Source organism: Sinohyriopsis cumingii, chromosome 15 (genome assembly GCF_028554795.1).
Source record: "Sinohyriopsis cumingii isolate HCF-2022 chromosome 15, ASM2855479v2, whole genome shotgun sequence".
Classification (NCBI taxonomy): Eukaryota; Metazoa; Mollusca; class Bivalvia; order Unionida; family Unionidae; genus Sinohyriopsis; species Sinohyriopsis cumingii.
The window spans coordinates 79,990,432-80,014,980 of record NC_142975.1 but is presented as its reverse complement, the minus strand read 5'-3'; the positions used below and the strand labels follow the sequence as shown (position 1 = coordinate 80,014,980).

Sequence of the window (24,549 nt, the reverse complement as noted above, 5' to 3'; positions counted from 1 at the left end):
CATAAAATAGAACAGTAATATTACATTTCCGTGTAAACAAAATGATATTAAGGTGTTTTTCTCGGAGTTATTATACAAAATAACAGAATATGTCTGAATACGCAACCTTGCGTAGAGCCATCATTACGGTAGAAAATAATTAGCATATTGTATTATCATCTGCACATGCATGTACATTCTTGTACATCGCAAGTTGAGGTTTAACGATTTTTACGTGAATATTGTGTTATTCAGTTTAGTAATTGCACATGATTGGTGTATCCAAAGGCCAAAACATGTCGAGTTCCCTCATCTGATCAGTTTAGAATTCCGGAAGTTGATATAGGGACTGAGTATTTTCCAGCATGATATCCGAGTCGGTTACCTCAGTAATCAGTTTTGTTCCTTCGGACTCATATCCACGTGGCCAGTCATTGGTTGAATCGGCTTCTTCTTCCTAGAGAGTTGGCAAAATTGAATAAGTCCCCTTCCTCGACGGTTTCTTTACCCCCACCCACCATTTCAGCAGTCCAAGTTCATGGAAACAACCATCTGCAAAATAAAAAAGCAATTCAGCTGTGCATGTATCTATAGACAATGTTTAATGGCAAGTTAGTACAATCATGATTACATAGTGTCAATTGAAACAAAATTCAGTTCTGAAATATAAAAGTTCATTTTGGTAAAATCTTTCAAACTGTGAGATGAAAAACCATTTTGAACAAACATAAACATTGTCTCCTACAAGAACCAACACACATGGAAACGTTCTTAACATTGTTTAAAAAGGAGATAAATTATAACATAAGGATTAAAAGCTAAAATCCTTAAGATATTGTGTCACAACGTGTTATGAAGTCCATATTCCTTAAACAAAAGTCCAATATTTGTACATAGCAATAATCTCAAAATACATTCATACATTTATAAATGCATTCATTCATACATGCATGCATGCATGAATGCATCCCTCCATCCATCCATCCATCCATCATTCGACCCACACACCCATCTATCCATCCATCCATCCATACATACATACATACATACATACACATACATACATGCATACATACATACATACATACATACATACAGTTTCCAAAAGAATGCTATTTAAATTAGTTGTTAAATAATTGTGCCATATATATTGCAGCTTCAATTGATATACCAAAAAGATGATAAAAAGCAATTGACTAAGAAGAAAGCATATATGTCTAGTTTAGCTATTTCGTTTTTTGAAATAACTTCCCCTACATCCTTAAGGTATCGCTCTGACCTTTACTAATTAAACCCCATCCTAACTGAACGTGACTGATATTCAATTACAAATAATAATCTTAATAGGGCATATACGTTTTGACAGCTGAGATATGCCAATTTCGTTTATATCCCATTTTTTACTACTATTAGCCTGATCGTCAAAAGTCATTGAATGCATTATAAGGCAATTCTAAGACAATCACGTCAGCAATAAACCAGCACAGCCACATTAACACGTTGCCACTTGTAATGCAGCGAGTAACAGTCAGTTGCTGTGGTGGATATTTGGATGGATATTGATTTGTTAAGGTGAGTCGTAGGTGAGCCGCATCTGTTTAATTTAATGATTTGTTACGAATACAATCCATAGTTTACTGGTGTACTCAAGTATAGGCTGTAAACAAAGTTTACATTAATCATTTGTTTCGTAGTAAAAACTCCATAGCCTGCTTGTATTTAAGTATGTGTTTACTTTAATGATTTCTTGAATGTGCGCATTGGCGTTGCAATATATAATTGATGTGACTAAACTACATATGATAAGATTTCTTTTATTTGCATTTACTCGAGGAACATGATTATTGATCACTATTTTAATAAGCATAAAATATTTGACTGGAAATACTTACGTTGCTATATTTTATTTTCTGTTTTTTGACGGTGGCAGAGATTGTTTATGAACGTCTCCAGTTATGAGATTATATTTAAAAAAAACGGAACGTTTCTAACATTTCAGAAAAAGATTTGATCACTGTTTCGTTTAAATGCATTACTCATCTTTGTCAGAGAGGCCCTAAAAATTTTGCATGATTGTTTAAAATACGCATCCGTGTCATCCTTATGTATTAATCGATTTATGAATTATCTTGGAAGGGCAAGACCTATTGAGGAGTGAATCTTATGTGAAAAACATAAAATGTCATCATATGACATTGTGCAGAAAACGAATGAGAGCGCCGAATGCGCTTAATTTGATGATCCCATTCACTATGGAAGATGAAGCAAGGGAATAATCTGATGATGATGTAATTAGCGAATCTAGTACGTGTATTATCAATGGAGATCATCAATGATAAATTGAGTTACAGTGATGGTTTTAGCATTATAACATAACAATTGATATACACACTCAGTGTATGCGGTACCTTAAAACAGTTGTTGATTGGATGTTCAATGAGACAATCATTTCACCTATATAACAATAATCCAACAATCAGGTGAGGTTCATTTTACGACGTCATGGGATACAAATGCCAAGTGATATTCGAAAAGAAAAGATACAGAATATTTTAAGACCAGTAGCTGAACCTCGACCACATTCCCTGCTGAAATACATGTGGTTTTGACAGCAAAATTAACAGCTCAGCTACTAAAACAATTCGCGCGTGAGCGTGATCTATGAATACCAACAACTGCAAGCACATTGACGATGCTTGCGGTATTAGGTCTGAGAGTTGCAAATTGTATGGCCGTGAGAGAGCACGCTTAAACATTATTCCACGAGCCGAGCGGGCGATAATTACAGGCATAGTCTAGGGGAACAAAACTGCCTACGTATCTGAGCCGCTATCGCTGCTGAGGTTGTCAAGTAAGGTCATCAACGAAATCAAGGGTCTGAGTTTGTTACAGAAGCGTCATTGTGAATTCGAAATTTGTCATGCGATTATTCCAAATGCGTACACGTAAAGCAAAGACGATAGAAAACGTGTATCAAAAATTATTCCTGAAATTATATCAGTGTTACAACGCTATGGTACATCATGAGTTAAACCAGATGTTTTTCGTGGGAGACGTTTGAATATGCATTTTAATCGTAAATTACAACACCGTGTATTTATGGTGGTCCACTTTGCATCGTAAACCGTAAAATCAACAATGCTATCAGAGATGAAACCGGCAATGACATTAAAATATTCTTGAGACATTAACAAAATGTACCAATGCAGGTTCAGGATGGACTCTTGACAGGTACATAGAATTTCAAGTGCAAGTTTCCAAACATTCCATTCCGAGAATGAGGTTACATACAATCACCAAAGTATCTTCCGCTTCGATCGGTGATATACGTGGAGAAAATGACAATGAATGTTTAAAATGGGTGATCGCGTCCGCGCTACATACTGAGAGTGATAACATATAGCAGCCGCGGAAATACCTTTGGATAAACACAGTCTTGGTGACACAGATTTTCCTGTGCTCCTTACTAAAGTAAAGCTCAAAGATATTTAAGAACTTAACCCCAGTATCACCGTTAATGTGTTCACTTGGAACATGGATTTTTACAAAATAAAAATTCGCATGGGCTGACCCAGATTGATCTGTTGTTGCCGAGTGATATGAGTCGCGATGTCAATACAGCTGGTTAAAGAACCTGTTCCGGTTGCTTCACCGACACAGCAAATATGAAGGGACAATATTTTAATGCAGAAGTTGACTGCATATATTTACCACGCAACAGTTGCTGAACGACCGTTACTATAGCTGTCGAGCAATCAGTTAAACATCACATCGTACAATCATGCCAGAACTTGGTAAGAGTGTTTTAAAATTCATAGTGGTGAATCGTAAAAAGAACGTACCTTATGCTATCTACTCGGAATTTGAATGTTTGAATGTTCCGCTTTTTGACACCACAAGCGACCGTCATTCAAGGACACCACATGTTGCTGATGGAGCAACTGAGCTACAATTGTTGAACCTTGGCCTGAACTCAGTTGAAGTCTTTCTTAAATGTCGTGAAGGTACTGCGAAATGTAACCAACAAGAGCTCTTTTGGTTCGCAGATATGATAATGACCAATTATAACATTCGTGGGTTTACTGAGGTTACTCATTGTTGGATCTGAAATGGCCTTTTCAGTTTCACTGATATTAGAGTCCCTGTTCAGTGCCAAGTCAATGGCGCGTACAAAAGAGCTGCACACAACCCATGCAATCTAAGACTGCACATTTCTCCAAATAAAACACAAATTGTAACAGAGCGTCATAAAATATGATGGCCAACCAATAATGTAAGTAAAAGCGTAATTCCAAAGACGACTGAAAAAGAAATGTAGATTTGATTGGGCCACTTATATTTATTGAGTTGCTGTAGTTTCCCAATTCCAGTCTGGATAAACTCGTAAGAAATCTTCGATTCAAAATTACTAGTCCATGCAGTGGTCCCAACGATGGAGTATTTGGTTTTCTCACCCGTACAGGAATATATCCCTACGATTACATGACCGATTAGAACATATTTTCTGAAACTCAGTTACCACCGATTGAGTCATTCCATTCATCACTGTAACGCGAAGGTATTTCCGCCAACTGCTATGAATCTGCAAACTCTATATGGTCCCCGTTTGGCTGTCATTAGCCTTGGAGATGATCATTATTTGCATCGGCTCACCGATATGTTGCGTTAACAGATTCTTTTAGATGTTTTTTGACACAGCCATGTTAGATCACGTATCTCTACACCAACAATCTTTAAACAAAGGCAATGACGCAGCCCATGCATGTTCTTCGGCTTGAGCAATTTGATACTATAAAAAATGAAATCAGACATCTGTGTGTGTACGATAATAACAGCAAAATCTGACATTGTATGAATTTGATCTGGAGTATCCGGAAAAAACATCCACCTCCATCACAACTACAACCAAATATCACCAGAAAAAAATGACTGTACCGGAGTCATGGATGTCTCGGTATCAATGCTAAATGATTGAGAAGTTATGTTGCCCCATTTCATCTAACTGTTTGCGAATCTGAGAACTAATAGAAACTATGCGGTACTTCTGAGAAACCACTTAAAAAAATTCTTTAAACACATCAACAATGTTGTGTTCGGAAATGCAATAACGCCCCCCACCCCCCAAACGTATGCGTATCGACCTAAACCGCGAAAATGAACAAGAAGCTTTGAAGGCTGATAGCGGACCAAACATTTCAGTCTCCCTGGTTATTTCATGGCGGACTCGTAGCTGTACCAAGCAAATATGTCACGCTAAAGTTGGCATGGAACATCTTTGTTGGAGCATTAGTGTTGAATTTGTCAAAGCTGCCCGTGTATTAGTTCTAGACCAAACCATTTAACCAGGATCATGTCAATATGTTTTAAACAAATATCAATTCACATTTAATTCATACCACCACTGACGATATATATGAGGATATTGCATCGGACATACTCGTAAACGAATTTGACACAAGTGATTATCTAAAAGATAATTCGCTGGTTAGAAACACCAACAACACTGTTTAAAAACAAATGTAGTGGCAATCCATTAGAACAATATGTGGGACTGAGTCCAAAATATGTACTCGATCGCAGAGTTGTAAGAACTCGAAAGCAGAGTTACAAATGCATAAGTTGTATCTGCTTGCTACATCCATAATATTTAATCCGCACTTGTATGTGCATACATCATTTTGTCGTCCTTGTACCTGATCAGGTGCAGGAATTCACAAGATCAACTCGATGAAATTCATTAGGTGTTCTTAAATCAAACGATGCAAGAGATACCTTTTCTGGCGCAAGTATTTGGCCGATGGAGCAGAAAAGTCCGACAAACATGAACGTGTTTGTTCCACATTGAACTCAACTTCCCTAGATCGTATATCGACCATTACATGTTTGAGTCCGCGTTGAATTTGCAGTACGAGTTTTCATGCGACATCGCATACACTAAGAAGACATAATTGTTCGATACAACAATTGTATTATACCACTATTATTAAACATGTAACGATCAACATAGTATCATGACAAAGAAAAATCAACAATGCTTTGGCGTAATTGACCTATCTGCACAGGGAAAGCCCGGACTACCCAACCAAAGGAACATGCTTTGAGATTTACCTTAAGATATGGGAATATTATTATGATAATAATATATATTCTTTATTTTGATAAATATTACTATTTACTAATTAAACGTATTGAATAACGTATCCTCAAGCTATTTAACACCACAGGAGCATATACACTTTAGAGAAATCATATATATGCCTACTGAAAAGTGAATGCCACCAAGTGGGTAGTCTTGCATATAATGTTACATATGGCATGTTCAGGGTGTTATTTTTCGGGGATGGGGGAGCAATACAGGTTTAAGCACATCGATTTATTTTTCATCTGAATAACCACATTGTAATGCTTACATCAAAGATTTATATATTAAATCTATTCCATAATAACAATCATATCAATGTTATGCACCTTTCTTAAAATTCTTGGGTCAATTATTAGAAAAGCGGGAAAAGTTGTAAAATAAGCGGAGAATGATTTGCACGTGATGGTGGACTAAATTTATCCTATGAGGTAAATATTTTGTTGTGTTTATATCAAATGTATGAATTTTGCTTTTTCAGGGTTTATCATTCATGTAAAATGAAGCAAATTTGCATGTGATTTCACGTTACTATGTTTTATGAACTTGTATACCAGTGGTTATTTTAACCCATAACTGATTTCCTTGACAGAGTTCATTAACACTTACTTTGACTGAAAGTTGTCGAAATAACAGGACAGTCTGTCCTATCGACATCCCTATTGACCAAGCCAAATCAGAGTTACTCTCCCTTTAGCAAACTGAAGGGAAATGGACTTGCTTTATCTATAATGGACTTTAATAACAAGGAAAATATGTTCACATTCATGAAACTGAAATATTCTACTTGATTCAGAAATGTTGATGGTATTAGCTATAGAGAAATTGGTTCATCAATATAACTTGCTTCATTTTTGTTTCGTTTCGAATATCTCGTTGTTCATGGTAAAATATTAGTATTCATTGACCTGTCATGCTGAGAGAGCACCTACTTGAACCACGCGGATACGCATCCTGATCTATGTATACAACAGACTGACACTGACTGACAGACTTCAGAAAGGGTTGTGTTTTGTGTCATGTACATATCAGAAGTCAAGCATCCTCTCGTCAAATAAATTGTCCAATGTTAATATTTGTCTTGTATTTAACACCACTTTGTAAACTCCATTAATCATTAATGTCCGTTGTAAGTGATGCCAGTTATAGAAGAAAGATTCAATAATATTTAAATATGTATGATCCATTTAAGTGGCAATTTATTTCTGGATTTATTTGATGTGTCATACCCTAAGTTTAGTACGGTCCCATACATTAATATGTTAATGTTCCAACATGGAGTAATGTTTGTTTGACAAAACGTTTATCTTATATTTAACTAGATATTGGTGACTAACTTCCTGACTCGCTGACTTTTTCTGCTTTGTTTTAGAACTAGCAGAACAATAAAGAAATGTTATATGCTGTTGTTGTTATTTAAGACTCAAATTACTTCTATAGCATAGGTTTGCTTAACTGTGTGGTGAATGTGACCACCAGTTAGGACAGTCTTGAAGTTTGACTTATTTGACTTATCGTTACTTGCAAGCAATGATAAGAATGATTAAAATTGAATATAAGACCTTCTCCTGTAACTTAAATTGCTTTTTGTTTTCCAATTATTAGCACCAATCAAGATAACTTACAACAAGCAAACTAAGTAAAAACTAAATCAAAACTATTTTTTATATTACCATCAAATGTATTCTTTTAGCTATTGACGCAATCATTCCCACAACAAAACGTTTACACATTTAAGTAAAGCGTTAAGATTTTACAAAATGTTCCTATACACATTGGTTTTATATATGCTATAAGTGTTGCTTTAAAAACAACCTGTACTGTAGCAGATGTATAAATAGTATCACATTTAGAAGTAGACAACTGTGAAGTGCCTCAAACAATACATAATTTGACAACGGATCATCTGAATGAAAACATGCCAAAAAGACAATAAGGAATATATTAATTTTCATTTGATATGCTTGCTTTGATAAAATAGCCAATGTTTCAAGAGAAATGAGATCTACTGAAATGGTGAAAGCGAATGCTTCAGTACCTCTAAGCCATGCATAATAGGAGACTTTCTCTTTCACCGCCGTATTGAAATGAGTGATCACAACACATACACATTCAAAACGACATACTCTTCATACCCCACCTCTGCATACTACCTCATTCTAAATATTAACGTAAAATATAGGGTTATTAAGAATATCAGTATCCAGTCATATTAACCTGTTATTGAAATATTTCGTTTGAAAAATACCGTATCTTTTAGGGATATAATATTTGATCCAGTTTGTGAAGTACCTATCTTGCATGTAATATTTATGCATTGATAAAGACGGAGCTAGTTTCTACCGATCGTAACATAGAATCATCATTAACTGCTCATTTTCTGCCATTCTCTTGTCTCACTATGGTACGAGGATCTCAGTCGGCAACAAAGGAGGTTTTGCTAAACAAACTAATTTTAAAAAAAAAAAATGAATGTCAAAATAGTTGCCATACCAGTGCAGAAAATATGAACACAAGTTCCAACATTAGTAGGTAATTACAGGTTACTATATTTGTATGGGAAAATTAGAATGAGTTTTGTTTCGGAATGATATTGCATGACCTTATCTTCTCTCACTTGTGAGATATATATTTCATGTAACTAATTCAATTTTTGGTGCTACACATTTTATCGTTTTCACTTAAGGTTATTTAAAATTAAGCAAGTCTTGCGTAGTGAAACAGTTAAAATAAACAATGCAACAGGCCAATCACAAAATGCATTGTCCCCATTTGCACTCGGTTTCAGCTGCAACATTCTTAAAGATATATAAAATTTTAAAACTTGAAGATTAAATAAACGTGATTTTAAAGCATTAATCTTGAGCCAATATGTATACGTTGCAAAATGTGCTGCATATAGAAAGAAAGTGGATCAACATAATCTGTAATACACGGACGCTTTTTCTGCATAGAATCAGACAATTTACAGATAATGCGTACACATCCTTAAACAAATAAACACGTTTTAAGATATTGCATACATCTACCTAAAGAGTTGAAGGATTCCACCATAGAAAAGTTGATCAAATAGCTTTGACCCTCCTATGTATTTTGCTCTTGAATATAAAGGTTGTTTTGGTGTGTGAACTACGCTAGAATCTTGCAAAATCTGGAATTTAGGAAATGTTTTGCAAACATACCAATATATTTTTTTTATCTTACACAGGCCTATAAACGTTATCATAAGCCAATCGTCCTGGAAATTATCACCCTCCAATACACAATAAAGGACGACTTAATAGTGGCGGCTATATCAAGGTTAAAGCATTGTTGTTAGCGTATTAGTCTAACATTTACTTGCAGCAGATACATATTAATGATAATGTATATATTCACGCATTTGTGACTTGCTATTTGTAATTATATACACTTGTGCATATTCCTTCAGCTTGACACAATATGTTTAAAGCATAAAGATTTGTGGTTTCCATGGGTATCATTTAAAACTTACTTCTTAAAATTATGGCATTTATTATAGCATACGAAAACAGTATTGTAATTGATTATATACCTGTAGGTCGTTCCTACAGTTATTGATGGTTTCAATTAGTTAATATATTTGCTTATTGTAGTGGACTATACGAGTAAGCCATAGCTGCTTATACAATCTATCATCATTGTTTACAATCACGTGGCAATTAATGGATGACAGACACGGGGGTGTATAGTACATTCCACTCAGTTTGACCAATGAACAGTCAGATAATGAATAATGTAAAAAAATAATATAGGTCAATAAAATAACCAAATGTACCTTGCTCAAGTATTATTAATTTGATTGTACGAAATTAGATCAAAATGACCTTAGAATAAAACAACAAGCATTTCATTTTATTGCATTTTATGTTTGAGACATATATTCAAAGAGTATGGCAAAGCATTGTCAGCTGATAGCCCATTTTAATTCACTAATTCAATCTATGGTCGATCTGTCAGAAACCTAATTGGCCTTGTACACTGGAAAGGACCCAGATTTTTACTTCTATCATGAATTAGCTCACCTACAGGTAATATCTATTTATGCAGCACTTTGAGAAATTGTAGCATAGGCTGATGTCACTTTCTATACAATCATTCTACCTAGTAATTTCTAACTGACCCTCTTAATAATTTACCAGAAATGCACAAACAGATCATCTGAGTTACCATTGTCCAAAATGATCATGGTTGTATGCCTCACATGTCCAAATATCTAGCTTTATTTAGAATGTTTCGTGTCCCAATCTCTCATTTCGTTCATGATCTAACAGTGACTGCATTGATATCTTGAAATATTCCTAAATTGTAATCCATCATGAATAAGATTACTTACTTATTTTAACTTAGTACATTGCCACTCAACTTTCTTTGTCTGGACTGGTACTAGGAACAAGGTGGAATACCCTGAATGTTCTCCAGCAAACTGGTGGTGATATCATTAGTATGACATTCCAATGCATTATGCAAAGGTGACCAGGGTTACTGTATACTACTTCGTTAATTTACCTCAAAGACATGACTCGGGTTCTCACGAGAGAGACCAACACCAATGGTGAGTAAAACAAAACCTATTTGCAGCTGTATCTATCCATTACAGGATGACTTTTATGGTTTGTTTTTACATTGAAATACTCTCTATTGTTCCTGTAAGTCAGGTGGCTGATTCAATTTCTATGGGGAATTTGAAATGTGTTATTGTTGGTGTGACCAGTCAGTTGGAACTAACACACGATTTCAATATTGCATGAAAAAATTTATACAAATTTGGACTAAAGAAAGTATGAATTAGTGTACGTTTTCGTTCCTAAAGATTGATGGGAACCTATTGTTTTTATCTCAAATTAAACCATCAATAATAGTTATGTTCAGCTCATGTTTACTGGAGCCGTGTTCACTGCAGCCACTATCAAAGAATTTCTTCTCTCGAAGAATATAATGATGTTGATCAAAATGACAAATGATACTTATGCCTTAAACATTGTAGAAACTCCAGAAATAATTTAATATCCGTTTCGCTATTTATATTCATAAGCAGGCAAAATCGATAGCTACACCATGAGATATCAGCCGATTTAAGATTTCCATACAAAGTTATACAGTTCGGACCTAAACATTCATGCCTCAGTTAAATCATGGCTCAATTTTTACTCAAGACAAATAATAAAATAGAGATTATTCTGTGCCAAGGGTATGACAAAATCAGATTACTACCAACGTTGTGATGTGAACGTTTGATAAATTCTTCAGCTGACGACAATTCCAAGCTTGTACCCACCAATGTTTATATCATATACAAATCGCAGACCTATAAATGTTGGACATAAATGTTTGCAAGCTTTCTTTATTGAAACAAAATTATGTTATTAAACTAAGATTATTTCGAAATATAACTGAGTTAAATTATGATGTATTTGCCAGTCGCAACTGAAATGAAACAAACTTTATGAATTTATATTCTTTTGTAGAACACCTTTCCACAACAAAATGGTCTGGTGTAATGGAATATTAGTAAACTCCACATGGGACTTTTTGAAAGTGAAGAAATGACCTACTGCCAAAGGCGATGAAGAAAATTTAAAAATGGAAATATTAACTTTCAAACAAATGGTGGTTTAGAAGCAACAATATATTTAAAAGATAGGACATTAATGAAGGTAACATTTTACATCATGACTATGGAAAGGTATATTTGAACATTTGACCGTGGATCGAAATAGTCATATTGTGTCATTTCAGTGTCATGTTAGAAAGTTTTTGCTTAACGGGTGTATGAAAAACCAAACATTTTAACAAACTCTTGGTGTCATAAGTTAGATAAACCATACTTGTTATATTTCTATTATGGAAGATCATCGTGTTAAAGCATTGTCACCATAAACGGATGCTGCCTAGTTATTTTAGGCGACAATGTCTGGACAAATACGATGTAGGTTTCATGGTACGTAAAAGAAAGTGGTCTTGGTCATGTTCATTTTTCTTATTACATATGTATGGTCAGATTCAATATTAGAAGGAAATAGAATAGTTCCTATTCTGCTCACATACTTGATAATACATCTCCAACAACTCTACTTGATGTATATATATACTCGCACCGATAAGTGTCAGATATACCATTCATCCGTTTTCATCACGAACACTACCTTTGTAGATAATGAATGACCATAAGGCTCTTAAGTCACGTGTCACAGGTACGATACCCATCCATGCCTGCTCATTTGCCTCGACGTCTCCTTAGGAAATACATTACTTTCTTCTGTTTGCGTGGCACAATATCGGAATTAATATGTTAAAAATGCTATCAAACTCCGCAAAAACAAATATGCATTTTTTATGAGCGGATGGGGTGAGTGTGGGTATAAAAGTTCATTTTTCAAATTTACCAATTGATTTGATTCAGTTTACAAACAATGGTTCATATATTTGGGGTTACCTGAGTAGTTGCCTCTCATATAATGTGCCTCAGATTTCTGTTGTACCATAGATTTGACCTTCTTCAAAAAAGCAGTAAGAGAGTGTTGGTCAGTTTGTATATGCTGTGCAATGTTCATATTGTGGTAATTACTTAGCATGCACATTTTTCAGTTGTTTTGCAAAAGAATCAGCTTGGCTTCTTTTACATCTTTTTATTCTTTTCATTTTGAGATTTGATGAACAGTTGTAATAACTTTCCTGTGAGATATCACTGATGTCATGCACAAACATTACAGGGTATAATAGCTATGACAAATGATGAAACTGACAGGTTCTAAGGAAAGTATAGGTTACAGTATGAAAAACGAAAAACGAAGTATGAAAAGGTGTCTGATAGCTGTTGGTCTATCATGGCGCTGGCTCATTGACAAATACAGAACATGAAAGGAAACAACTGGTTGTGAATTGTATACAAGCTGAGGTTGTATTTTATTAAGAATAGCCCAAAGTTTTGAAATTGAGAAGCTTTTCCTTTCCTCAGACTAGTATATAAATAATTAAGAACTGATGTAAGTTTTTCAGTCAAGGGAAATGTAATTGACTGTGCCATAAATCATTTCCTTATTGCCTCCATTTCTTGATTCTGGCATATTACGATATTCCAAAGACATATTTTATGTAGAGTGCATAGCACGTTTTCATGGTAGAAGAAGGGATTAAACTCGGCACTGTCAAAGCTGACAGGTATTGCTTCTGATCCATTCTTGTAATGAACAAAAAATACCTTACAAGTTTTATACAAGTTGGTTTGATTGAAGTATTTAACTTACATAATCTGTTTATTGACATGTACTGTAAATACTTTGTATAATTTCCTAATTTAATAATGACTTCATTTTAATACGTTTCGTTCTTATCTGCTCATGGTGTAATGTTCCAATGCATATATTCCATCTTATTTACATAGGTTTAAGCAATTATAAGCAATATATAACAAGTTCAGGTTTTTTTTTTTTTTTTTTGGTTTTTTTTTTTTTTGGGGGGGGGGGGGTTCTAGGCCTTAGTTTGTACGGTAGAACAAGTTACTCAGTGATATTGCCAGCCAGAACGACATCATAGATTTCCCTGGTATCAGCCACACTACTTTCTGTGGCGCTTTCACAGGAAAAGGTGTACATCCATCAGCTTCATTGGATTTTGGATGTTCTTTCTCAAATTGTGATTTCCTCCTTGCCCAGTTTTGTTTTTTGTTGGCATGATTATCTCTTTCCTCTTGACTTGATGGTAGGGAGACTACGTTCACTAGCAAATCACATTTCTCTAAACAGTAGCAGCTTCAGCAATAATATGAACTGACCAATGTAAAAATGATGCAACGGTGACGTACTTTAGTCTTCCATACTGTATATGAGCTGATGGGGATGTATAGTTGTAGAATTTCATGTGTTTACGTGTCCCAAATGAGAAGGCTCAGTTTACTATTGTTGGTCCGTATATTTGGGTTTACCTGAGGAGTTGTCTTCCTTATAATGTACCTCCGATTTCTCTGTTGTACCACAGATTTTACTTTCTACTTTTAAGTACGTATCATGCAAAATTACCAGTTTTGTTACAAGAGAATCAGCTTGGCTTCCTTTACATCTTTTTATTCTGTACATTTTGAGATTCGATGAACAGTTGTAACCTTTCTGCTGTGAGATATCACTGATATCAACATGCACTAACACTACAGGGTACAGTAGCTATGACAAATGATGAAACTGACATGTTATGAGGAAATTATAGGTTTCAGTGGGGAGAGAAAAAAATGAAGTAAGATGGTGTTTCATATCTGTTGCTCAATCATGGCTTTCGTTCATTGACAAATATAGTACTTCATAGGAAACAAAGGATTGTGAATTTTACTCATCTCGATTTATTTAGAACTGCTCAAAGGTTTGATATTGACAAGCTTTTCCTGTACTCAGACTAGTATATAAATTCTTAAGAACCGATGCTATTTTTTTCAATATTGTCAAATTTAATTGGCAATGCCATAAACCATGTCTTGATTCTGGCATATTACCATATTCCAAAGACACACGTTATGTAGAGTGCATATTACTTATTCATGGTAGAAGAAGGGATTAAACTCGGCATTGTCAAAACTGACAGGTATTGCTTCTGATCCATTCTTGTAATATACATAAAATACCTTATAAGTTTTATACAAGTTAGTTTGATTTAATTATTTAACTTACATAGTCTGTTTATTGATATCAACAGTACACACTTTGTATAATTTCCTAATTTAATGATGATGGTTTTAATCTTTACGCTCTTGCTTTCTTATCTACTCATGGAGTAATGTTCTATTGCATATATTTTATCTTCTTTACTGAAGTTTAACTTACCATGACCAATACTTAACAAGTTCAGGGTATTTTTTCGTGCTGAAGGCCTTAGTTTGTATGGAAGATATCCGCCACACTATTTGCTTAGGATCTTTCACAGGAATAACTGTATCTCCATCTGGTTCATCTGAATTTTGATGAGTTGTGCGAAATTGATATCCCTTCTAAAATTGTGATTTTCACCTTGCCAATTAGTTTTCTTTTGCATGATTATGTTTCCTCTGGATGTTTTGGTAGGTAGGCAACAATCACTAGCAAACCAATTTTCTTCTAAAGAGCAGCAGCTACATCATCACTACGAACTGGTCAATGTAAAGATGATACAAAGGTGACCTACTTAGTATTTTTATAATACATTTTCCATACATACTTTTTCCGAGCTGACGGGGTGAGTTTGGTTATATAACTTCGTTGTTTAAGTTTCGAAATGATGAGGTTCAGTGTGCAATCATTCATTCATATATTTGGGGTTGCCTGAGCAGTTGTATTCCTTTTAATTTACCTCCGATTTCTTTGTTATACCATATATATGACTTTCTTCAAAAAAATCAGTGAGAGATTTCTGGTCAGTTAGTATATGCTGTGCATTGTTCATATCTTGTTAACTACTCACCATGCACATTCTCCAGTTATTTTACAAGGGATTGAGCTTGGCTAACGTTGACATATTTGTATTCTCTACATTTTGAGATTTGATGAACAGTTGTACTACTGTTGCTTTGATATATCATTGATATCACCATGCTCAAACACAACAGGGCATATTAGCTATGAAAAATAATGACACTGACATTTTATGTAGGAAATTTATAGGTTTCAGATGGGTAAAAAATGGTGAAATAAGGTGGCTGATAGCTGTTGCTCTATCATGGCTCTGGTTCATTGAGAAATGCATGACATGATCAGAAACAAATGATTGTGAATTTGACATATGTAGAGGTTGCGTTTTATTTAGAATTGCCTCAAGTCTTTAAATTGAGAAGCCTTTACCGAACTCAGACTTGTCGAATGTGATTGGCTGTGCCATAGATCATTTCCTTATTGTTTACATGTTTTGAATCTGTCATAGTAAGGTATTCCAAATGCACACTTCCTATGATTTTATAATACTTAATCATGGTAGAGGAAGGCATTTAATTCAGCACTGTCATAGTTAACAGGTATTGTTTCTGATCAATTCATCTATTGAACTAAAAGGACATACTTTTATACAAGGTGATTTCTTTGAAGTATTTATTTTGTATATTTTACATATTTAAGAGATATAGCTTTAATTTAATGCTTTTACCTTCTTATCTCCTCATGATGCAATGTTCCAATGCATAGATTTCATCTTATTTACATAAATTTAAGCTATAATGACATATAACACAATTTCAGAGTTTTCTTGTTTGCTGTAGCCCTCAATCTGTATGGTAGCATACCTGCCGCACTGATATTGCCAGCAAGAACATCACATATTTCCCTGGAATCAGCCACATTAGTTGCTGTGGAGCTTTCACATGAATATATGGATCTCCATCTGCTTCATTGGAGTTTTGGTGAGTTGTGTGAAATGGGTGTACCTTATATAAACTTTTTCTCCTTCCCTGATTTTTCGTATGCCATTCAAGCTCCTTTTGATTTGATTGTAGTCAGGCTACAGTCTCTAGCAACATAATTTTTTCAAAATAGTAGCAGCTTTAGCAATAGTACTAATATTAGTACCCTTACTCGTACCTCGTGGACAGGGTACTAACATGAGCATATACGTGTTAATGGAGCAAGCCGGGTGTGATTCACACCCGGCGCTCTCTTAGTCTAATAATAACACTTTAAACATATTCCTTGCATATAATCCAATAAATTGGGTAGTCCTCTTATTTAATACCGGAAATATCGAAAATCATTGTAGAAATAGTTGAAAAATCGCGTTTACCTTTTTTAGCCGATATTTTTGTTTAGATCGTCCTCCATATTATTTCAAATAATGATTACTTCTTTCTCAGCCTCGTTTGTTTGTGTGCCATATAAGGACATTGACGCCTTATTTGGAAATGTAAACAAATCGTAGTAAAAATTTGGCGCCGTTTGGGTCAGAAATTCTGCGCATTAAAAGTAAATACGGTTTATCGGCAACTTTGAAATTCACCAAGAAGCGATTATTCGCACTTGATTGATAATAATATAGCGTAGAATATCCAAAATATGGTATGGCAAGCCTTACGTAGAAAAGGGGTCACGGCGAGAGTCTCGCGTTATCTGTCATGGCGTACAGTACAAGGTTAGAGTAACCATGCCAATTTATTTTATCGTATAAGGGCTTAATAAATTCAAAATAAGCCAAACTTCTTTCACGGCATGATTATACTTATGTAGTTGATTTCTATGCTGTTTGTTTTTCTGACTTTAGTGATGATATTTTTTGCTCCATTACCTGATATGGGATCAGTTCGTAGTCTCAACCACAACAAAATCAAGTTGCGGCTACGACATCGTAGCTACTTTAGCAACAGCATGAGACGGCCAATGTGAAAATGCAAAGGTGATCTACTTAGTTTTCTAATAATACATATTCCATACATACTTTTATAAGCAGGTAGTTTGGTTATAGAATTTCATTGTTTAAGTTTCCCAGATGACGTGGTTAAATTTAAAACATTGATCCATATATTTGGGGTTACCTGAGGAGTTGCCTCCCTTATAACGTAAATCTGATTTCTCTCTTGTACCATGACTTTCTTCATAAAATCAGCATGAGAGTGCTGGTCAGTTAGTATATGCTGTGAATAGTTCATAATGTGTCAAGTAGTCAGCATGCATATTTTGCAATTGTCTTACAGAACAATCAGCTTGGCTTCTTTAACATCATTTTATCATCTACATTTTGAGATTTGATGAACAGTTGTAATATTGTTGCTGAGATACCATTGATATCATCATGCACTAATACTACAGAGTATATTAGCTATGAAAAATGATGAAACTGGCATGTTATAAGAAAATAATAGGTTTCAAATGGGAAAGAATACAAAAATGAAGTATTAGGGTGTCCGATAGTTGTTGCTCTAGCATGTCTCTGCAGCACATCATAGGAAACAAATGATTGTAAATTTTACACATGTTGAGGTTGCGTTTTATTTAAAGTTGCCCAAGGTTTTGATATTGAGAAGCTTTTCCTTTAATCAGACTTGTATATCAATTCTAATCTTTAAGGTAGAAGGCATGAACCTAATTATCACAAACCCAGCATTTATAAATTCACACAGAAGTTAAATCTGTAATGTGGTTTACTTTTTCATTGAGATAGGCTTGAAAATGTGTTGGCTTGTTTGGTAAATGCTTGTCACTATCAGACTAGCACTGGAGATCAAGTGCATAACAAGCCGATTTGTCTTACGTATTCACATATGTCTGCTGCAGAGGTAAATTTATAAAAATCAAGATGGTTGAGGGGTGATAAAATGTATCCTAATGTGTTACAGTACTAGTGAACTTCTATCATGGATACAGCACACATATAATGATTCTTTTAGCCACCTTGTCACAGGAAATTATTCAAAATAGCACCTTTCTGTCAAAAAAAAATGTAAAAAGAGGGGTTGGTGATGTGGCAGTCAATATTAGAGCCACCAGTTGTACAAGGAATTAATCTGAATACCTCAGGGAAAGTCTCATGAGGATACTGTATACAAAAATCGATAGTAAGCTTTTATTTGTATCTTTAATGTAAAATTGTTCTCTTTTTTCTGCAATAGGTCTATAATAAATTACAATAAATAAAACCTTTTCAAAAATCAAACTGTATATGAACTGACCTGAGACTTGCATCGATTTTCATGAAAATCGTATTTTCTTATATATAATATTTAAATAAAGTAAATAAATTTTGTAAAGACTTATTGATGAGTAACATAATATTCACTTACTTTACTGTTATCATGGATTTGGGTTGACTTTGTGGTGGATTTGGATGAATTTAGGTGGGTTTGGGCGTTTTGTTTGCCCCAAATGTATTTAATTGTATTACAGATTGCTGCCAACTAGTCTTTCTCCACTCTGGTTTCATTCTCAGGCTCAGCCAGTGTGGGTATATGAGACTGCTTGCCAGTAGCTTCCCATGGATCAATAGCTCTTCTTGTAGTATACCCGGGCTCTTCCTTAACCTTTGATATTGGCCAACATGTTTAGCCTATCTTTCGCTCAGAAATGGCGTTAAACCCAAAACAACAAGAGCAGGGGAGGTAACCCAGTGTAGAATGTAAGTTGTAGCCTTGTCACATTGAAGGTTCCAACTGGTTTGTGCCAGTTCCAAGAGAGACACTTTCTCACATAACCACTGACTAAGAATCGTTTCAAGTTTTAATCTACATGCTCCTGTCAGCTATTATCTGTTTGTTTCTATTTATTATTTCAGCCACTTCTCATACCAGGTGGAGAGAAGATTCAAGTTTTGGAGTTGCAGAATGTTAATATATGGTGCAGATGAGTTCGGCCAGAAAGGTTGATATCACTTCTGCTGATCTCAGTTGCTGCGAGATGTATACATGGATGTACAGTTTCACATTTGCTTTTCGTGTTTACAAAATGTGTCTGTCAAACCACCTGTTTTAGCTGATGGTAATGTGAAAAAGTTGGAAGCAAATATGTATCATTACTAAATGTTGACACTGCTTTTAGAGCTTTAGAGTCAGAAGAGTTAACATATATTGATTGAGCAATGACATATAGAAACTATTTCTCATATTATTTAAGAACTTTTGTTGGAGTTTTATTTATGTTAGTGTATACAAATTTATTTTTGTATTACAATGTATAGCATTTTGTGTTAAATGTCTACTTCTCTGCATCAAAGCAGTCCTACGGTGACATTCCATTTAAAGTTGATTTGTTATTCATGACATTTCTTGATTCTCCACCGCCTCTTCTTTATTTCTTTTTGGATAGTTTATTGTCCTTACTGCTTCTCAGTTCCTTTGATAGTTTGAATCAGTTATAGCTCTAACTTGAATGAGACTTACATAAAATGGATGCAATATTTATAATATAAAGCTGTGATCAAAGAATATTTACAATAAATAAATTACAATAAATAAAACCTCTTCATATATCAAACTGTATTGATTTTCATGAAAATCGTATTTTCTTATATAATATTTAAATAAAGTAAACAAATTGTTTCTTATTGATGGCTTGCAATTCTTCTCATAATTATACATTTCCAAGGTTCCTTAAATAAAAATTTGTAATTGGTGACAAACACATTACATATTACTCGGGAAAACTGTCCATATGATTAAAATTGAAGTGTACTTACTCTGGGGAAAACTGCCTCCTAAAATGTTTTCAAATTTTAAGGGGGTTTTCAATATCAGCTGACTGACTTGTTAACCGATTTATACAACATTTGGCCTATACAACCTCATTGTTAAGTTCATTGGTCATTTTAGTTGTATGCATTTAACAGCTCATCAACCCAAAAAATTTGATGCCACACAAAAGCAATCAGTGGATTGCCAGATTAGAGATACCTCTTCATTTTTATTTGCATATCAATTTAGGTGGAGATCAAGTCTTTATAATGGCAAAACTGCAATTAAAAGTTCATTGAAATTTTAGTATTGACTGTAAATTTGACAGAAGAATGAATGAGAAATTGTAAAGTTATGATAATAGCAGTTTGTATGTTATATACTTGCAATCACAGAGATGACAGCTATAAAGACAAGCAAGATGACAAACTGTCAGCCTTGCTGTCATTTCATAACTGTTCCCAGAAGGCGACTGACAAGCTATCAACCTTGCTGTCATTATATAACTGTGCTGACAAGCTAGATGACAAGCTGTCAGCCTTGCTGTCATTTCATAACTGTTCCCAAAGGGCAACTGACAACCTGTGAACCTTTCTGTCATTATATAACTGTTCTGACAAGCCAGCTGACAAGCTGTCATCATTGCTGTCATTGTATAGCTGTCACAACATCTAGCCAGTGATGGCACTGATCAGATGATTTGTTAGCTGTAATAGGCGAACCTTTCACTGACACGAGTGATCTATCAAACGGCATGAAGCAACACACCAAGGATGGATAGGATTTGATCTTCCTTAAAATGGACAAGACTGTACTGTTTAGTCATATAAATGAAGGGAGGGACCGTGATTTGGACATTAAATTCTTTCTATATTGTAGATCTATCACGACATAAAAGAGAATGTCTTTGACAAGATAACAAATAAAATAAATCCTGTCGGTATTATTCAGTATTTTTGTCCTATAAAATGTATTTTCCAACATTATTCTAGATTATAAAGTTACCACAAGTTACTGTTTGGGTTCATTATTTTATCACTCACTATTTTATTATAAAATAAATACTAATGACTGAACAGAGTCCATATTGATCTCAAACACCGAGAAAAATGGAATTTCACAATACATGTTAAAGGCAAGCACCCTTAAAGACTAAGAGAAATTAATGTTTTATGAGCTGCAAAGACTCTACTAGCAATGACAGAAAAGCACAAACAGTGCAACTTGTTGATTCCAACAATATTAAAAACAAGCCACAAGAAACACTACAAGAAAATATACAACATATTGAAATTTTAAAAGTGTCATTGTAGAAAGTCTAGTAAAAGCAGAAGAAAATAATTTCAACTGAGAAGCTTACAACTGACAATGAATTCAAAAATTTTGAATGACAAATAGCTTGTACCAAAATACAGATGAAATGGAAGGAAACATCAGCTACTTATAACTGATGCAATACATGATGAAAAGTTAAAATGGTTATGATGAATTGGAATTCATAATAATGCGATTGGAAAATAAAATAAAGGAAAATACTATATGCATGTCATGGTCTACTTATGTTAGCATCACTTTCACAATCTAGAAAATAATTAAAGGTGTAGAACCAAAGCTTTATCTGATACACATCATTACAGAGGAACCAAGAGTACTTTTCACCTATCAATTACCATAATTGCTACATTCTTAATATGAAATGTTAAAAGTTTTTTTCTTGAATAAATAAGCAAAATGACGAGCAAATTCAATATCCTACATCATGCAAGACTATACAGCACTGTTTTTCCATATTTTGCAAAACAAAAATTCTAAAGATTCAAAATTGGACCATCCTACTAACTTAACTTTTTGAACAAATTATAAAACTAATTGTACCTGTACTTTTGTTCAAGTTGACTAAGGCAAACCCAGTTAACACTGGTATGCTGTCTGGGGTTTTCTTTCCTACCACTGAATTTCTGAAGCATTAGCTCTGTTGTGCATATGAAGCTGTTATTTTGCATTGACTATAAACAGAAGTACATGCACTTGGGTAGACGAATGTCAACACCTGGGTGGGGCTTGGTATTTTTTCAAATACAAAATTTGTACAATATACACTTGTGTAGGGGCACGAGATAATCACTGGTTCAGTCTATATGTCTGTAATGTAAACAAAGTAGTATATAACTGGATAATTCTAGAGAATCTGCATTTTTTTTCTCAGAGCAATAATTGAGACATGTACATTTTATTTTATGTTCTTTGTAGCTGCAGAGAGTCAAATTACTGCAACATCACTATAACCACTCCAATAAATAAAGTCACCGATCACTGTACAATACTCATTGAAAATGCAGCACTGGTTTTAGCAAACCAAACACCAGCCTACAAATGTATATGTGACGTTTGCACGCACTGGGGTGGGGTTCTTCCAATATATTTTAATTAAATTATGATGAAAGTTCCACCCTGGCTCGTGAGGTTAGAAAGTTAAATTAGTGATGAGGTAGATTTACAGCTCTGAGCCCCCAGTCAGCAATGCCGACAGCAAAATTATAGAGAAAACGAAGATGAAATTCAATCAATAACAATTTAATAAATTCGATAATTTAAAAAAACCGATAACTTTCAATCACCCGTCTTTCCCTCGACCAAGTGACAGCCTAATTCATCCCGTGATTTACAGTGTGAGTTCGATTTCCCCCATGTCCTTGCATCTACTCATCTATTTCTTTATCGCTAATTCCTTCCTTCTTTCCGTTCCTCTAACACCTCCTTCGACTCCATTTCCCTCTCTACTATCTCCTCCTCCAATTTCGTTCCCAGACTTCAACTTCTCCTGACTTCTCTCCTTTCTTCTCCTTTCCTCTGTCTCTCTATCTGAGACTACGGGATCAAACTGTAACTGGTCTATCCCTCAAAGCTTCCTGTGAAAAACCACAAGGCGTTAACATCTGCTTTATCGAATCTCCCCTCACACTAGATCAACAATTAATCATCAGATAAGGTTATCACGGTTTCTGTCATGCATGCGTACACATCGAAATTCCCACACACTTCTTGCAGGGTAAACAATGGCGTAATAACATGGTATCAGCGAATTGTCATACAGACATCAATACATTGCGTCACGTCAGTATATACACATATATATTTAATCTTATTGTACTACAATCTGACAACAATCAGATGCATGTCTGTACATTACACAAATATTCAACAATGGCAAAATCTATAATCACATGAGCAAGCTATATAATTCTTTACAAATATCAACTCATGCAAACATATTAACAAAATAAAGTAATTCTTCGCACTACAATTCTAGTGATAATAAAGTATACATACGACCTACAATTAAAATGCAGTTGCATTCCGCAAAGACCGGACAAATAGCTCACTGACCTTATCTGAAGCTCTCTGTACTTAGAATTTCCTGTTCTACGATTTTCCCACCAATAACGAATGGCTATTCGGAGTTATGCTAACCTCCTCTGGGTAATTCCTCTTAGCGAACTAATTCTTGCCGGAAGACGCGGAGACATCATTCTACCCCAAATCAGGGTCTCTCCCCATCCCGATTCTGATTGGGTGGCGCTGTGGCCCTGTCCAATCGTCTTAGCGGCCAGTTCAACCTGTCTGTCTGTCTGCAGGGAAAAGAAGTTAAGACACTCCCACTTCTTCAGGCAACTTTCCACAACTAGGTGATAATTGGCTATCTGGCGTCTTCGCAACTCCTAGGTCCGGCTCTCCACTTCTAGCCACAGCAATCTTATGTAATGGATTAGTGGTAGCCTGCGGCAATGTTTAACATCAAACAATGGCTTGTCAGAATTACTTTGATTATACGTGTTTCAAACAGGGGCTACTCTGGGTCGGTGTAAACATGACACCATATTATCATCATCATTGGTTTATGTATTCATTTGGGCTGGGATAATTAATCCAATAATCAATTACTCTCTATATATAAGCATTAAAATCAATTATCAATACAAAATGTTGGCCAAATATTTCAGGATGATATTTTACAGCAGGCTGGTAGGGCAGTCAGAAGGTGTGTTGGAGTACAGAAATGTCTGGTAGCAGGATGGTTGGCTCAATGGACAGCCAAATGGCACTGGATGTAAGATAGATAGACCAGTTGGATGGATCATTCAAAGATTGGATAAATGGAATGACTGGCCGACATGCAGTGCAGCTTGCTGATGTGACAGACTGTCAATCACTAGACAAAAGTGCAGGCAGCTGGACTGGCAGGTCAACAGCTGGAGCGGCAACATACAGCATGGATGGCTAGCATTTGCAACTCAAGCATCATCTGGGAAGA

At 34.9% G+C, this 24,549-nt stretch overlaps 1 protein-coding gene across 8 annotated transcripts in view; it reads left to right on the top strand.

Moving 5' to 3' along the window:
- LOC149782149 (uncharacterized) overlaps window positions 1–24,466 on the top strand; it is a 61,694-nt gene extending 37,228 nt beyond the window's left edge. For 2 of the 8 annotated variants that reach the window (XM_089933587.1, XM_089933589.1), the window contains 2 exons: window positions 16,347–16,487; window positions 19,343–20,110. In XM_089933587.1, the coding sequence (XP_089789713.1) occupies window positions 16,347–16,487; window positions 19,343–19,398 (197 nt within the window). In that variant the 3' untranslated portion in view covers window positions 19,399–20,110. Of the gene's footprint in view, window positions 1–10,526; window positions 11,794–16,326; window positions 16,488–19,342; window positions 20,111–24,253 lie in introns of those variants that run through there. The other 6 variants (XR_016414262.1, XR_016414260.1, XR_016414263.1 and 3 more) reach the window with 6 other exon arrangements.
- Window positions 24,467–24,549: the final 83 nt, after the last annotated feature.